Source organism: Rhinolophus sinicus, chromosome 17, assembly GCF_057876585.1.
Source record: "Rhinolophus sinicus isolate RSI-liver-muscle chromosome 17, RSI-T2T, whole genome shotgun sequence".
In the NCBI taxonomy this organism is placed as follows: domain Eukaryota; kingdom Metazoa; phylum Chordata; class Mammalia; order Chiroptera; family Rhinolophidae; genus Rhinolophus; species Rhinolophus sinicus.
In genome coordinates this window covers 200199982-200215677 of record NC_142517.1, presented here as the reverse complement: position 1 = coordinate 200215677, position 15696 = coordinate 200199982, and the positions used below count along the sequence as shown (strand labels likewise).

General features: G+C 42.3%; 1 protein-coding gene across 1 annotated transcript in view; it reads left to right on the top strand.

Annotated features, from left to right (window-relative positions):
- The window catches only part of FARSB (phenylalanyl-tRNA synthetase subunit beta), a 65679-nt gene extending 56796 nt beyond the window's left edge, over positions 1-8883 (top strand). Inside the window, exon 17 of the mRNA XM_019753680.3 lies at positions 8616-8883. Coding sequence (XP_019609239.3) covers positions 8616-8767 — 152 coding nt within the window. The 3' untranslated portion in view covers positions 8768-8883. The remainder of the gene's footprint in view (positions 1-8615) is intronic.
- The last annotated feature ends 6813 nt before the right edge of the window (positions 8884-15696 follow it).

Here is a 15696-nt window from a genome sequence, read left to right as displayed (position 1 = left end):
CGTCACATGGGGACTTGGGCAACCCATCCCCCTCTGAAAATGCCTCTGAAGCACCTGCTGGTTCAGGTGGGTTGTGAGTCAGGAAGGTCACCTTCCTGCAGAGGATGGATGACTCTTGGCCGAACAGGCCGAATGTGGGGCTGGCGGCGGGTCTTCAGGGCCCCCAGGCCTCCCCCTCTTGCAGCCATTGTAGCCTTTTTGTGTCGTAGTTGGTCCTTCTTCTACTCCTCCCCGTTCAGGACCAAGGGCTCTTTTTTTTTTCCTCTCTGCCTTTTTAAAAAAATATTTCTTTTCAGGAAAGGATCTGACTTCAGTTTCAGTTGATACCTATCAGTGTGAACGTAAAGATGCTTTAATTTTTAGCCTTCTTTCTAATTGTGAAAGGAGGACATTCTGGTCCCTGTATGAAAGTGTCAGGTATGAACACAAAGGATGGGGCAAATTCAGTGGAATAGAAAAAGCTGCCCACCCACTGAAACCACACCATGCTGACAGCCGCACACACTTGGGGGCCTTCCTTATGTGGAAAGAGCATATTGAGAAAGAAGTGGAAGAAGAAATGTGGGGAACAACAACAGTGCCCAATATATTAGCCAATTCAGGTAGTAATCATTTACTTGCCTTACTTTAGGTGATAAACCATGTGAATACAGTTACAATATTCTTTTTTCTTCTGAGCAATGTAGAAGCCCATAAAGAGCGGACACTTGATTAGAAAGTGCAGATAAGAGGCCTTGCTCTAAACAGCTCCAGGACTCCTGTGTCTGTTTTGTGGGACTGCTTTCAATGTGCCTAATTTTCATCAGTGCCTGTTAAATAGTTTATCAGTCTTGTTAGCTCGGCCACTAGATTTTGACACTCACCTTCCAGGAGAGAAGTTTCTGGTCATTCTCTTAATTCCTAAAGGTGCCTAGCTTGTTTGTGAATTATTCTCTGAACAAAGGTTTCGTCTTAGAATTATTTTCCTAGGTTGCTTTGAGTCTTTTTTTTCCCCTACCAGTGGAACTAAAAAAGAAAAAAAAAAAAAAAAGGTGGTAGTTGGTACTCTGCAAGGGAAAGTATTTCTTTAATCAGTGTCATACAAGATGAGATCAGTATAATCCTCTACTAAGTTTGTGGTTTGTTGGTACTACCATTGCTAGAAGTCCATTGTTTAACATTTTGATAATGATCTATACAGTGATTCATTTTTTTTTTTTTTTACTTGTGTGGTACTACGTTTGGTAGAGGGGAAGAAACTAAAAACAAAAAAGAGTATATATGTTATAGAAACCCTATTTATAATAGTGAATAATTGGAAACAACTCCAACATAAAAATGCTTTAAGAAACATTTGGCAAACTATGACATATAAATATAATGGAATATATGAAAAAAATATCTTTAGACCTGTGACTATACACTAAGTTGAAAAAGCTAGATCCCAAGATGGTGTAGACACTAATTAAAATGATAGGAAAGAGTACGTTTTGTTAAACCCTAGGCTGCATGATCAACTGTGATATAGTAAAAATTAGACTTCATGTTTTGTCGCTATAACCCATGTGATACAGGACTTAATCCCTTCATGCCAGTTTCTCCCTCTGTAAAATCAGAATGGTAACATTGGCCCTGTCCGTGCCACAGAGTTGTTGGGAGATGCAGATGTAAGAATTTGGGAAAGCATTTTGGAATGGGTCAAGTCAAGGTAGATTTACCCAAATGTGCCCTTCAGGAAATTGGTGTTAGATAAGAGTCACAGACTGGGGTTCAAGAAGACCTGGGTTCTAATCTTAGCTCTGGTATTACTTGGCTGCATGGTTTTCTTAACCTCTTTGGTATCCATTTGCTTGTATCTAAAAATAAAGGAATGGACAAGATCGCCGCCAAGGTCATTTCCAGTTTTAAGATTTTGCAGGAGTTTAAATGCTTCCGAAGCAGTCTGCCATAGGCTCTAACATATCAGCTCTTTTTCTTCACTTTTTTTCCCCTTAAATTTTGCTTATTTCTTTAATTTTAAACCAGAAGTAGTTTGCAAACCTGAAAATGGACAGCTTGACCAAAATGTTGAAACCCTTCTCCTGCCGGCCTTCTATCCAAACCCCACCCCATGAGTGCCTCTGGGCCACACACAGAAAGGTGCCCTGTCAGTGGCTGTCCTCACCTTTGCTGCTCTTTGGCCTATTCTGTTGCTTGCCTTGGGCAAGTCCCCTAATCTCCTTGTGCTTCACTTTTTCCCATCTGTAACTGCCTGTCCTTGGGGGCTTGGCTGGGCCTGGGACCAGTGGAAGGAAGGAAGTAGAGAGCAGGGTAGTACATTTGCACAGTCTCATCATTCTCTTCTTTTTCTTCCGCATGCCTGACTTGCCAGCTGAAATCTAATTCTGAAACTAAAGCACATCTGTCATAATCAATGTGTGAAATTATGTTTACTCCCAGTTGGCCAAAGGTCTCAATTGAATAAATTAACTAATTGGGAAATTATAGATATAATGTCCTTTACTACAACATTTCTATTCTTTCTTTAATTAGCCCTACAACGCTCTCATTATTATTTTTTGTTCTTAATTGTTTCACTCTAATTGTGGAGAAAGGAGTAAGTTGCTCATATCTGGTTTGAGAAATAGTCCTTGTAAAAGTTTTCATCAGGTGAAAGACTAGGAAAAATCATTTTACTGGTCCAGGAATACAGGATAATCCATAGGTTTTATTTTTGAAGTTATTCTAAATCTGGCCTGTCAATATTTTTAAAATGTGAAAATTTGGGGGAAATGATGTATCAGACAAATGTAGGGTGATGGCATTCTTTTGGAATAGGAGTTTTCAAAACAAACCAATAGCTAGTGAGGGCACTTTTTGACCTAGAGTTAAAAAGTCCTTTGGTTTTACATGAGTTAATTTGAGACTGATTTAAAATTGCAATTAGATGGATCACATCTAAATTCTTGTAACATTTCTGACCTTCAGCTTCTGAAATATGAGTATGTATGAATATGTGTGTGTGAGAGACACGTTGTTAAGATTAAACTTTAAAATAGATCTTACGAAATGTTAAAAAGTGATAGCCACGGAAATAAGCTACAGAGTTCTCTAAACAAAGTCCAACTGGGAAATTTTGGAGTTACGATTTTAAATACTTAGTCATAAGGTGATTGTGCTGATCTATTTCCCAAACCTACTTTATTGAAGACATTTTCGCATTAGTTAGAAGACTAGGTAGCCTGGGCTTTGCTGATGACTTTGAGAATCAAGTCCTGTGTGATCCCGTCCTTACTTGCAGTAGCGGCTTTGCCACGCGAATGTTGCTGTGAGCACAGACAGGCTCCCTCTCCAAGGGCCGAGGGCCGTGCTGTGGGCTTAAGGAGGTGCTAACTCGCCTCTCCCGCGTCCAGTTGCGTTTGCTGTAAGAGTTAATGATGTCTGCAGGTGTGTCGGGATTAGCATTGTAAAGTTGTATAAGGGGTTTTGCTTTCTTTTGATCTTCAGAAAGCGGTGAAAGATAGCCATTAAACTCAAGGGATTAGGTACCATTTCTTTAAAGACTTGAGTTCCCATAAATATTTCACTTCAGATGTAAAGTGAAGAATTGTATACATCTGGGGGAAATGGGTGTTTTACATTACCAGTTAGAAATTATTCAGTCTCCACTTACCAATTAAATGATCTTTGCAGAGAAATTTTCTTCCGACCTTGAGTGTACTGAGATCTGAAAAAAAATGTGTGCTTATATCTCGGGAGCTATGCCACTTTTTCCTCCCCATCTTCCTATAAAACCTTTTCTTTCTGTTCATAAGTTGACGTCTTACCTCCATTGTGCCTTTCCCCCCTTGGGTTCTCCTTCATTGTGTAATTCCATTGGTGCGCTCAAAAAAACTCCTGGTTCTAACACTTTGAGAACAACTGCTTTAAAGAGTGATAGCTACCATGCTCACATGTATGGTACAAGAGTGTGTTCAGGTTTTTTTAAGGCTTATATCTTGTCTTTTCTTTTAAATTAACATGATTTAAAAAAGGAAAGTGAGGTTGATGTGCTGGCAGCAGAGTTACATTCTCAGGACACGGGAGGGAAAGGAGGAGAAAATCCTACAAAGCAAGTTCTGGCTTCCGCCCCATATTCCACTTTTTGCCCTGTCACCTACTCCGTCAGTGTCACCCCAGAATGGAACACGGGGGGCGTTTTTCTTTTTTCTTTTTTTGTCCTTTGTGTGATTTCCTAGGATGGTTGTTGGCACATGGAATGCATTATTTTATATATGTACCTAACTGTGTTAGAATTAGGGATTTGGGGAAGGAAAGGGTGGGGTTTGGATAGATGCCAGCCCGAGTCAGCCTGTGAAATGATTGTTCCTTTCTCCCACCCCGTATGACATAACCAGTCATGTAGAACACATTTAAAATACATGCAGTTGGCCCAAGGGCTTTGCTACATCTATCATTCTGCATTTTGTATTTTGTCCCTGAATTTGGGTCCCTGTATGGTTGTTTGTATTAAAGCTTATGATGATGGCTTCTGCTATTTGCTGTATATAACATATGTGACACACGGAGATTCCTCTTCCAAAGTTCCCTGCCCTCCTTTTTATTTTGTTCTTTTTATGGTAGAACATTTGGGCAGTAAAGTACCAGATTGCAGGTAGTTACAATATATGGGTTGGAACCCCAAAGCCTGTATTAGTGATGTGCAGAAAGGGAAAAGTAAAATTGTATGACTAGATGAATTTTAGAGGTGGCCTAAATAAAGTACCAAGTGAATTTGTTGACTATAACTCACGGCGGGGGGTTTAAGATGAAGGAGTTAAGAGCTTCATGCCTCATAACAACCGAGCTTTTTCACATTAGGGGTCTGCTCAGTTACTGCCTTAAGCTTCCACTTCCGACGCTTCATGAAATTATAGGAATGACTCTGTGGAAAGCTTACCCAAACTTTGGTCCTGTAATACTACTCTGAAAGAAAGACAGGGGCAAAAAGAAACTGTGAAAGGTGTTTGGCAACGAGCAAGAGAGGGGGCTCACAAACTCTTTGAAGGTCAATTAGCCAGAAAATGTGCTAAAGACTGGGTGTTGTGCTGGATTCCTGGCCCAGGAATTACCCCCAAGGTCCTCAAAGTGGTCCAGCCGTTTGAGCACAGAGAGACAATTACAGACCTTGAGGAGATGCTACAAAAGCTTTAATTAAGGGGCTTACTTACACCCCACTACGATTTGGAAATTAAATTCTTGTTTGTGCTTAGCTGATGTTTCTTTTGTTTGGGCTTCCACATGGATTTCCACAGAGAGCACTGTTGCCCCCAGATCTGCTTCATGGTGGAAGCCATTTGACGGTGATGAACACTACCCAAGCTGAGGGTTTAATCGGCGTTAAGGAACTAGGTGGAGAGTGGGCCGAGAGGCTTTTTGCTGGGGAGCATTTTGGGCACAGGTTGAAAATTGTAGTATTCATGCCTCTTGGTACAGCAGTGTGCCAGGGACTCTGTTTGGGCTTAGACATGTGAATCAAAGGAAAAAAATGCACTTTGTGGAATTTGACTTTTAGATTTCCCATTCACAGGGATTTTCTTTGAATTGGCGACTTTATGTCTCTAGACACAGCAGGCTGCTCTTTGTCCAAAAATATGTTTTTGCTTGTTTGTGGATGAGACAAAAGTCGCCTTTGGCCATTATCTAGGTCTGAGTTTTCGTAAACCTGGACCCCTATTTAGATTCTGTTTCTATGTGACTTCTTTTCCTTCTGAAAAGACTCCGATTAGAGTTGCATCAGTTCTAGTTAGAGCAGGATGGTCCCACTGAGCTCCCTGGTTCTGAGCTAAACTGCCCTCCCGCCAACGGGGAGATGCTCTCATCTTTGAACTGGGGCCTAATTGCTGCCTTCGTGGGTGTGTTCCCTTTCCGTTGCTAGTGAAGCGATTCTCTCATTCTGTCTCCTCTTGCCCTTCTCTGAAGCGATTCACTTCTGCCTGCAAAGTTTGGTTCGACCCATAAAGGTTTCTAAAAAGTGCTAAGAAATGCTGGTGACTTTGTAACTTTAAACTTTCGTTCAGTATTTCTAGTTCACATACATCAATCAAGTGGTACATTTTTGGGGTTCTCTCCGTACCACTTACAAACTTGAAGGCGCTTTTGTGTGTTTCTCAATGTGTGTCTCGAGAAGAGAACTTGAGCCTGGCTCTTAAGGAAACAGAAGAGCCAATAAGAAAATCGTAAGAAGTGTTTATATCATAATCGACCTTCTCAGAAATGAGAAATAGCAGGAAAGGTTAAAATTGCCATCACAGTTTAAGTGTACAGTTTCCCGTACAGTGAAGCTTATACAGAAATCCCATTATTGGGCTTAATTTTTGCACGTGGGTGGGAAGGAGAGGACCCTGTGGAAGCAGCTCCTGCCCAGTGGGGACCTTCTGACCCAGGGGCAGTGCAGGGTGCTGCAGTGACCCGGATGGGCCCACGTGCTGGGCTGAGAGCTTTGGATGTTTATGTCATTTAGAATCGTCTCATACTTGGGTATGTTTTAAACAATACATAATAGGAATTTCAGTTCTCTTTGCTTTTCGTTGGAAAGATTATACTTAGTGATAGGAATATTTTTGTTTGACTGAGTACCTCACCAGTTAATTGAACTAAAGCAAAGTTTGGTCCAAACTCCTGGAGAGGTGTGGCTGGCATTATCATGCTTGGGAACTAAAGAAGAATGGAACTGAATTTTGCTAGAAAGTGCTGATTCAAAAAGTTGTTTTATGAAGTAAAAAAATTCTACATTCTTATCTCTTAGGCTTTATTTTGCTAACACTGTCAGAACTAGCACATCTGGCTTAGATTCTGAAATAGTCTGGTTTTATGCTTCAGTTCAAATGAATCCAATCAAATTGGAATGTGGAGATAGATAAAAGGAAGGATTTTGGTACAATGAGGATTGTGAACATAGCAAGGTTATCAGCAAAGGTCCTGAAAACTTCCTTTCCGAATGGCCTTTAAAAATAGGCTGGTGTCTTTTTCAGCTAGTGTAGGTTGTTCAGATATGGTTCTGTACAAAGGGAGCCAGGGGTGGTGGGTGATGGAATAAATGACTTCTCAGCAGTCCTTCCAGGTCTGTGATTCTTGGTTATACTGCTTACCATCAATACTTCATCCAAACCTCACTTTTTTGTCATTTGAAGTTTGGAGGGGGGACTGGTATTGTCTTTTAAGTTAGGTTTTCACTTTGATAGAATTAAAATATGCTGTCTTTAGTCTTCATCAGATTTCACAACATTCACATCAGGCTCCACAGTCTCAGTCCAGTTTGGTTTCTGTATTATTTTGAGTCCCCTCCCCGTCCCTCTCCCCAAGTGTAGATTAGTGCACATAACCAAATAATTATCACCTTCAGATGCAGCTCAGTGAAATTCTTGCTTTAATAGACAGTGAAGCAGAGTTGTTTAGTTTGGGGTGAATAATGTGAAAAATAAACCACTTTATATTCCATCCAGGTTGCTTTGGGATTATTTAAGGATGCCAAACTGTTTTTCAGGAATATAAACAAACAGCCTTCTGTGCTGATCGGGAAATATGTGTAATGGTCCCATGTCTCTGTGGTATTACTGGTGCTAACCTGACAGGAGCCTCCCCACCCCCACCCTTCTTCTGTATTTCTTCGTTACGCTGACCTTGGAGCCATTAGTAGAGATTCAGCAGTTCACTCCTTCATAAATAATGCAGTCCTCGAAATGGCAGGCTGGAGGCCAGCAGCCCAGCCCCGCTGCGTATTTATAGTTCGTGCCAGTAAACGTTTAGGTTGTCAGTCAGGGGCTGTGGGCCTGATCCTTTTTCAAGCTGGTGGTGAGAGAAATGAGTCAGCATTTTGTTAACTTCAGTGGAGTACTGAGCGTAAATAAACTCCTGTGGGACTGGTACTTCACAGAAAGTGGAGTGGGACTATACATTTGCTTGTTTTCAGCTGTTCAAACCTCAAGAACTGTTGCTGGTTTGGTAAGACATAGCCATGCAAATGAAGAGAACTTTCTGCCTGTCTTGAAGTAAATCAGAGGTCAACCCAGACTTCTTGGGTTTCCCACCTTTGCTGTGGTTCTACAGCAGATGCTCAGAGCTGCTTAGAAAGCCCCTTTCCCGACAAGAATGTGGGTCGCATTCTGGAAGCCTACTGCTGGTGTGCAGCTTGTGTTTCTCTGTGTAACCAGGCAGAAAAGAGGGGTGTTTTGAATCATCTATGAATTCAGTGGAGACTTTTTATCCAGCGAGGATTACTATGGAAAAACCTGTTTCAGAACAGGTTCTTCCATGCAAAGGTCATCAGTTTTACATCTCATTTTTTCCTTTGTCCTTTCTAGGACCCGTTCCCCTAAGATTCTCCCAATGGTGCCCCTGCAGCCTCCTCTTCTTCGTCCTTCCTGCTTGGACCCCTGTGATAAAAAACACAGGTCCCTGACTTTCATAGTTGTCCCAACCTTTTCCTTACAAGAGTTTCGTGATGTAATACCAAATACTTTTTATGTCTAGAAAGTGTAAGGAAGCACTGTCATTTCAGAGCCCACGGTTTAAAGAATAGTTATTTTTATAGTAGATTAGTGAGCTTTTAGTGTTAAATGTCTGTTGATATTTTTGCCAGGAGAAACATTGATTATTTTTCTCTCACTGTTTTTCAGGCCCTGCTTTCTTCCCTGGGCGATGTGCTGAGATCTTTGCCAGGGGTCAGAGCATCGGGAAGCTGGGGGTCCTTCACCCCGAAGTTATCACCAAGTTTGAGCTGACTATGCCCTGCTCCTCCCTGGAAATCAATATTGAGCCCTTCTTGTGAAGACGGGTTTCTGTTTTGTGGTTCTCTCTCCACGTGCCCCTTTCTCCTCCCCTGGTGTCCTCAGTCGTCCCCCACAGGGAAAAGCCATTTGTGCTTTAATAAAGCAGAGAACACTGTCTGATTCCATAGGTAAATACCGCCCGTCCGCCGTGTTAGGCCAGCTTGTGCAGATACAAATGTGCCTGGGTGAAGCTTCCTTGTCTGGTAAAAGTCCAATGGCGTGCCAGAGAGATGCGTCCCCTTCTGAGTCAGGGACACTCCGAGCATCACACACTGATTCCTCCTGCAAAGCAGGATCCTACTCTTTCCCTACGGATGAGACAAGATGGTTGATTAGAACACACCTGCATTAGTGCGACATAAGGAAGGATTTTTAGTTTTTATTAACTACATTTGACATGTGTTCATCACTGGGAAACGATAAAATAGTATTTTTGGAAACTTTTTAGAAGCAGTGGTAGTCTCGTAGTTACAGCCTTTGAAGTCATTTTAAAGTGAACAAAAAATCTGCAACGTAAGTATTCAGAATATTTGAGAGTATGTAGGTGATTTTTTACTCTATCTGACACTGAGACAGTTACAGGACACACAGCACAGATCCATCCCGCTGGAAGAATTACATGGACATGTTGGAGTCTGTGCAGTGTGAACACTAGAAAACAGTGAAAATCTTTGTTTTGCCGTAGGCCATACATTTCACCCTAATCATTAGAAAATCATGGTTTTAAGTAATAAATTGAGCTACTAGTTTCTGTCTTATTTTATAGGGAGGTATTAGATCTCTGCCAGTCTACCTTAGCTTACTTAATCTACTTTCACACTTTCATCTAGAATCATCCAGTGGGTACCATCTATTGATAAATGCTGGGTCTAATGTGTGAGAAAAGTGCTCCATTACTCTTGAGATGCTATGAAACAATAAAATATAAAACTTGCCAATAAGTCCAGTAAAAACAGCTAACAAAGATAGACAAGAATTCTGTTTCTGCTGAGCCTACTTCTAAGAAAAACACACAATCATGTTAGTGTCCAACTTAGCAAGATTTGTGAACACAGGCTCCCATCTGTTCCTTCCCAGTTCTGTTGTAAGCAGATCCTTACATTTAAAAATTGAAATGAGATATGCTCATAAAAAGTAATTGTCAAAAAATTTGTATCCACCATACATGAAGATTTCTTACAACTTAACCCAATTTTTTAAAAAATGGACGAAAGATTTGACATTTCCCAAAAGAAGATAAATGAAATTAGCCCAAGAAAAGATGCTCAACATCATTAGTCATCAGAGAAATACAAATAAAAATCACAATACAAGTTAAAATGGCTAAAATTGTAAAATATTGATCATACCAAGTATTGGTGAGATCGGAGCAACTAGAACTTTTTGTGCACTGCTGGTGGGAATATACAATGATACAGCCACTTTGGAAAACAGTTTGGCAAGTTCTTAAAACATGAAACACACACCTATCATCCAGCCAACTCCTTGGTTTACCCGTATGGCCGCACAAAGATTTTTATGCAGATACCCACAAAGTGTCACTCATAGTAGCCATAACCCAAATGTTCAAGAGATGAATGCATAAACCAGTTATAGTGCATCCGTACTATGGAATACTCAGCAAAAAGGAATGAACTGATACTCAGAACAACATGAGTGAACTTCAAAGCACTGTGCTAAGTGAAAGAAGGCAGAGACAAAAACCTACATGTGATTGCAGTTAGATACAGCTCGAGAAAAGTCCAAGACTAGAGGTTGTGGAAGGGAACTGACTACGAAGGGTTAAGAAGAAACTGGAGTGATGGAAACATTCCATACCTTAACTGAGGTGGTAGTTAAGGTGTAGGATATACCTCAGTAAACCTGGAAGAAGAAAAGTCAATGCAACGTAGTATTTTAATAATTTTACACAACCCCAGCAGATGCATGGATAGGGTTAAAAAGCCTATTAGAATAGGCTTGACTTTTAGAATAGGCATGGCTGCTCAAGAGTCCTGGTCCATGACCATTAATGAGACCTCCCCTTATTTCAGGAGAATTCATGGTTCCTGGATCACGAGAGCCACTGTTGAAGTAGGTGGAGCCACTTGTTCTGTGAGCAGCCAGCCACCTGGGTACTTTGGGGATGGTCAGAAACTACTTGTAAGGGAAAACCCACTAATACCTAATTGTCTATCCCAGCATGAAAGGGGAAAAGATCAGTGCCGTCCATCATGTGGCTGTTTCTGCCCTCTGAAGCAGGAAACAGTAGGAAGAAAAACAATGTCGGTACCTTAGAAGAAGAAAGGAGCCCTCAGCTTACGAGCCAAGGTTCTGCAGGCAGATCGTCTTACACTTGTCCCGGGTGAGGCATTTGAACCAGAGCCAAAGCAGTCTGGGCACTGCCGAGCAGCCTTTAGGGAAGACACACCTTAGCAAAAACTGGGAGCCCTAGAATTCAAAGGGAAATGAGATCCTTGTTCTCATAGATAACTCCTACAGCCTGGCATTCCTGCATGACTCCGCAATTTATAAAGTATTTTCACATGTGATCTTATTTCAACATTTTAATTTTCTGGTTTAACAATTGTAAGAAGTAGTTAGAATAGGAATTCTCCCCGATTCATAGGAGAACAGCCCACCTTCAGAGATGAATCTGTGCCCGGAGTCTCATGGCTAATAATACGTGGGATTGAGACACCTAATAAGAGAGACTTGGAGTCCACGATCACTCAGTGTTTTGTGTCATTTACCCAATCAATGTGTTGAGATTTTTATGAGTGTTATATAAAAATACCAAGAAACACAAAGTTAAAAATCTTAATGCCACTACTTTAAAATGTACAAAATAAGCCCTTCCCAAGTTAATCTGCCCTTCCTCCCCCAGTCTCCCAAGGTAGGTAACCACTGTTAACAATTTAGTGTGTGTTGTTTCTGCCATTTTCCCTTGTTTGGGCAGTCAGCTACACATGTGCTCACAGTTTGTGAGTCAGGCTCTACTTACTGGTTTGCAGCAAGTTTTGATTTTTAATTTACCTACTGTATCTCATGCCATTTCACTTAATCTGTCCCATTTTTCCAGCCCAGTACCTACAGACGTTTTTGTAAATGATGCAGTATTCTATTGTATGGATGTCTCTAATTTGTTCAGCTATTCCTCTGTTGATGGACGTTCTGTGGACATTCTGTTGATGGACGTTCAGATCTGCAATTACAAACAGCACTCCAATTGACGCCGATGTGCCTCCCCCTACAATAGCACGGGCTTAGGGGACCACAAAAAAACAGTCCTAAAGGCTGCACCACTATAAGCATCAACATTTGGTGTTTGACGCACAAGTTCCCAGAGGCCTGCAGTTACTTAGCTATCTCTTAGATGTGACTTTTGTGCTTGAGCAATGTTTTATCTTAGTAGTAGTCCTACACATGTAGGAATGTGGAATGACCACCCTTACCTTTTAAACAGGAGTAGTCTAACTAACCAGCTCACCGAACTGCTGCTTCTGCCCTCAGCAGCGATGGGCCCATCAGGTCGGTAAAGAGCATTGCTCACAATTTTGCTTGTCAACCTTTGCCTCTGTGCTTGGGATTTTCTATACACATCACTTCACCCCAGTGCTTGGGTACTGACTTGGCTCTTTTGTTCATTTTCTCCAAAAGCAGACAGGTGGCCTTAAAAGGACACAACTGCCTTCAGCCAAATGTGTCAACAACAAAAGCATTTGATGCATCTGTTCTCTTCCAAGTTATGACTTGTTATAAGGAGTTAGAAGAACTATATTATTGAAAAAAAGAGGCTGCCATCTGTAATAAAATTCAAGGCAGCAGCACACCTCTGACAGTCTCTCAGCAGCCCCTTGAGACCCCCAACAGGAAAATGGGCCTCCTTGGATAAAGGCAGAGGAGCTAACGGGCCAAGGCTTGACAAACAATCGGGTCACAAGCAGGGGAAGCAGACCCAGAGCGAACTTTAGTCCCCGTTGCTGCCACAGGCTTCTCTCCTTTGACTCTCCAGTCAACAGAAAGGGTGCTGTAGATGCTGTAGTGAGAAAGTGGGTTGAACAAGTATCTCCAGCAAAGGGTTTAGTTGAATTACGTCTTGCTAAAGCCCTGAATGTTTTTTCTCTCCTATGTGACCCACGCAGTGTGGTAAGAACACGCCCAAGGCCTATACTCAAGTTTTTCACTCCATCCATAAGGTTGGGCCTTGACGGTCTCTAAGGAAATCAGGAACACCAGGTGATTCTGTGTCAGGAAACACTGAAAAGCCCCGCAGTGTCAGGAGGCACTGGTCTACAGCATTCAAATTACCATAGAACTTGTCAGACATACAAAGCAAATCGATCATTTTTTTTAAGACAGAAAAGTGAAGATGTTAATGATAGGTGCCTGTTTGATACCAAACCTTACAGCAAAAGAAATGTCCTACATTCCACAAGTCGCAACTTTGTCATGAGGAATGAGAATACGCCCATCCCTAAAATAAACACCTGCTTGGTTGGGGCCGGCAAGAAACCAGTTGCAAAGGATGCAAAGCCAGGTAAACAACCACATGGGGCTGGGTACATATGGGCCAGTCCAGATGGGTGGGACTAATTAGAGACTTCTGAGCTGTGAGTGTTGGGCAGAACATTTAAATAAGGAGCACTTGGGATGACCCTGAGGTGGACGAAGCAAGATAAGCCTATAGTAAAAAGGTGCCCCATAAGCAAACCGTGCTATAAGGAGAGAGAGATGGTGTAGCTGAGAACCTGTGGGGAACACGGCATCTGGAACGGGTTTATACTGGGCGTAATGAAAACAATCCTGGGTCATCTAGACATGACTTCTGTCTGACCCTCAAGATACTTCAGCATCTAGCTGATCCATACACATTTTCTTTCCTTCTTTCTTCCCAAGGAACACTTTCCTACTTTGCATACCCTCCTAGAAATCCAGATGAAAACAATGATTTTGAAGACCCTGGGCATTAGCAATGAAGGCTAATATCCCTGAGAGAAAAAGCAAGGGGATTCCTGTGACCGCCCAGCTTACTGCCTGGAGAGATTCCAGGCTGCGGTGCAGGGAGGGGACCCAGGCAGAGTGTGGAGGTCTCCTGGAGCTGAGGAGATGCAGCTCGCCGGCCATGGCAGTTACGGTCGGCAGGGAGGATGAAAGCGCTGCACAGAGAGTCTAAAGTCGAGTACTGACCTGCACATGCACGCAAGGCAGCTCCCATGACAGAGGGGATTGACTACCTGTGACCATCCACGAAGAACAGAGGGAGGAATCGGTCATGGGGCTCATACAGGCCGGAGCTAGAAAACCTCGGGGATCACGAGGCCATGCGGAGAGTAGTCAGGGTTTTGCCTCCGCACTGGGGAAAACCAGCTCTAAACTAAACGTTAGTCTGGTTCCACCTAATAAAGCTTCAAAACAAGGCCCAGAAGAACCAAACTATTTCCAAAGGTTGAGGGGCCTCCCAGAACAAAGCGTAAGAATAGTTCAAGTGACACAAAGATACCCAGCACCCAACAATGTCGCATTCATAGTACTTGGCATCCAATAAAAAATTACCAGGGCAGCAAAGAAGCCAGGAAGTACAGCCCTTAATGGGGGGGGGGGGGGGATAGATCAAAAACGAACTCAAAAATCGTATAGATGATAAAATAGACAAGAATATTACAACAATATTCCATATGTTCAAGAAGTCAGAGCAAAGACTGAACAAGTGGAGACACAGAAGATGTATGTTTTGAATTCCTAGAGATGAAAACGATGATGTCTGAGATAAAAACGAAAAGAATGATGAAAATACTACTAATACTTATTTAATAGCAGAGTTGATTGACTTTGTGAAAAATTTACATTAGGCTGTGGTTTCTTTCCCCCACAACAAAAATAGCTTTCTAGCCAAACATTTTTATCGGTACCTAATTAAGACAGCTAAAATGCTCTGTGTTTTGTGTGCCCTATGCATTATTGGCTCTTCTTACAGCGCCATCCATCTGGTCCCCATGTGACAGAGGCACTACAGACTGGGAGGGCAGAAGGCCTCACTTTAGGCTCAAAGACAGAGGTAGGCGGCAGGGAGGTGACACCAACAGTCGCCTTGCCCCACCCCCACTGATTTGAGGCTGGCTTTGTCAAGAGGCATTGACATTCTCTGAACACCTCCACTGGGGAAGAACCTTGTGCTCTAATCAAGGGCTCTAACCAAGGGGACCCCGATATCTTAGCAACAAAGAGCAAGGCCAGCAGATGTGTTGAGTGTATGCCTTAAAGAAGCCTTACAGCCGGAACTCCTAGCTACATCCTTGCTTTTCTTGTTTATTTTTGCATGCCAAACAGACAGGCGTGGAAAAAGGAGAAACAATGTTTGGCTTCATGTAACTCCCTTGTCTCATGTGGCTACAGTTTTAAGAATGTAACATTCTATTCATGGTTCACATTCAACACTCATTTCTTCCCATGCGTCCAGTAAATAGTCAAGTCTGGACTACAGGTGCTCTCCACTTTAGGAAAACCATGGTTGCATGGTGTATCCACAGTAAGCCATTAAAGAGCCTTATGTTTTCAGAAATGAAGAATTGCCACATGATTTGTAAACAGCAAACCCACAGTCGCCTTAAAGTTCAAGTTTAAAAATTCTGAACACAGGCCGCTTTCAGGAAAACATCTATTCTCTCAAATGAGATGTGTATTCACCCCTGTTCCATTTGGTTCTACTTAGCCTCTTACTAGCAAACCAGGGTTTCATTCAAAATCACTAGAGACATGAAGTGTTTACAGGTCCCTCAGAGAGCCAGGCTCATGGCAAAAGGTTTTTTAAATGAAATTCCACAGGACGAGTTCGAGGATCTGAGCAAAAGGAGGAGGGAGGAAGGCACCAAGGACGTGGACCCCGTCCCTGGCTGCTGTCACCTCTGCTGAGACCCGAAAGAGGACAGGGAATGAAGCTGTGCATGAG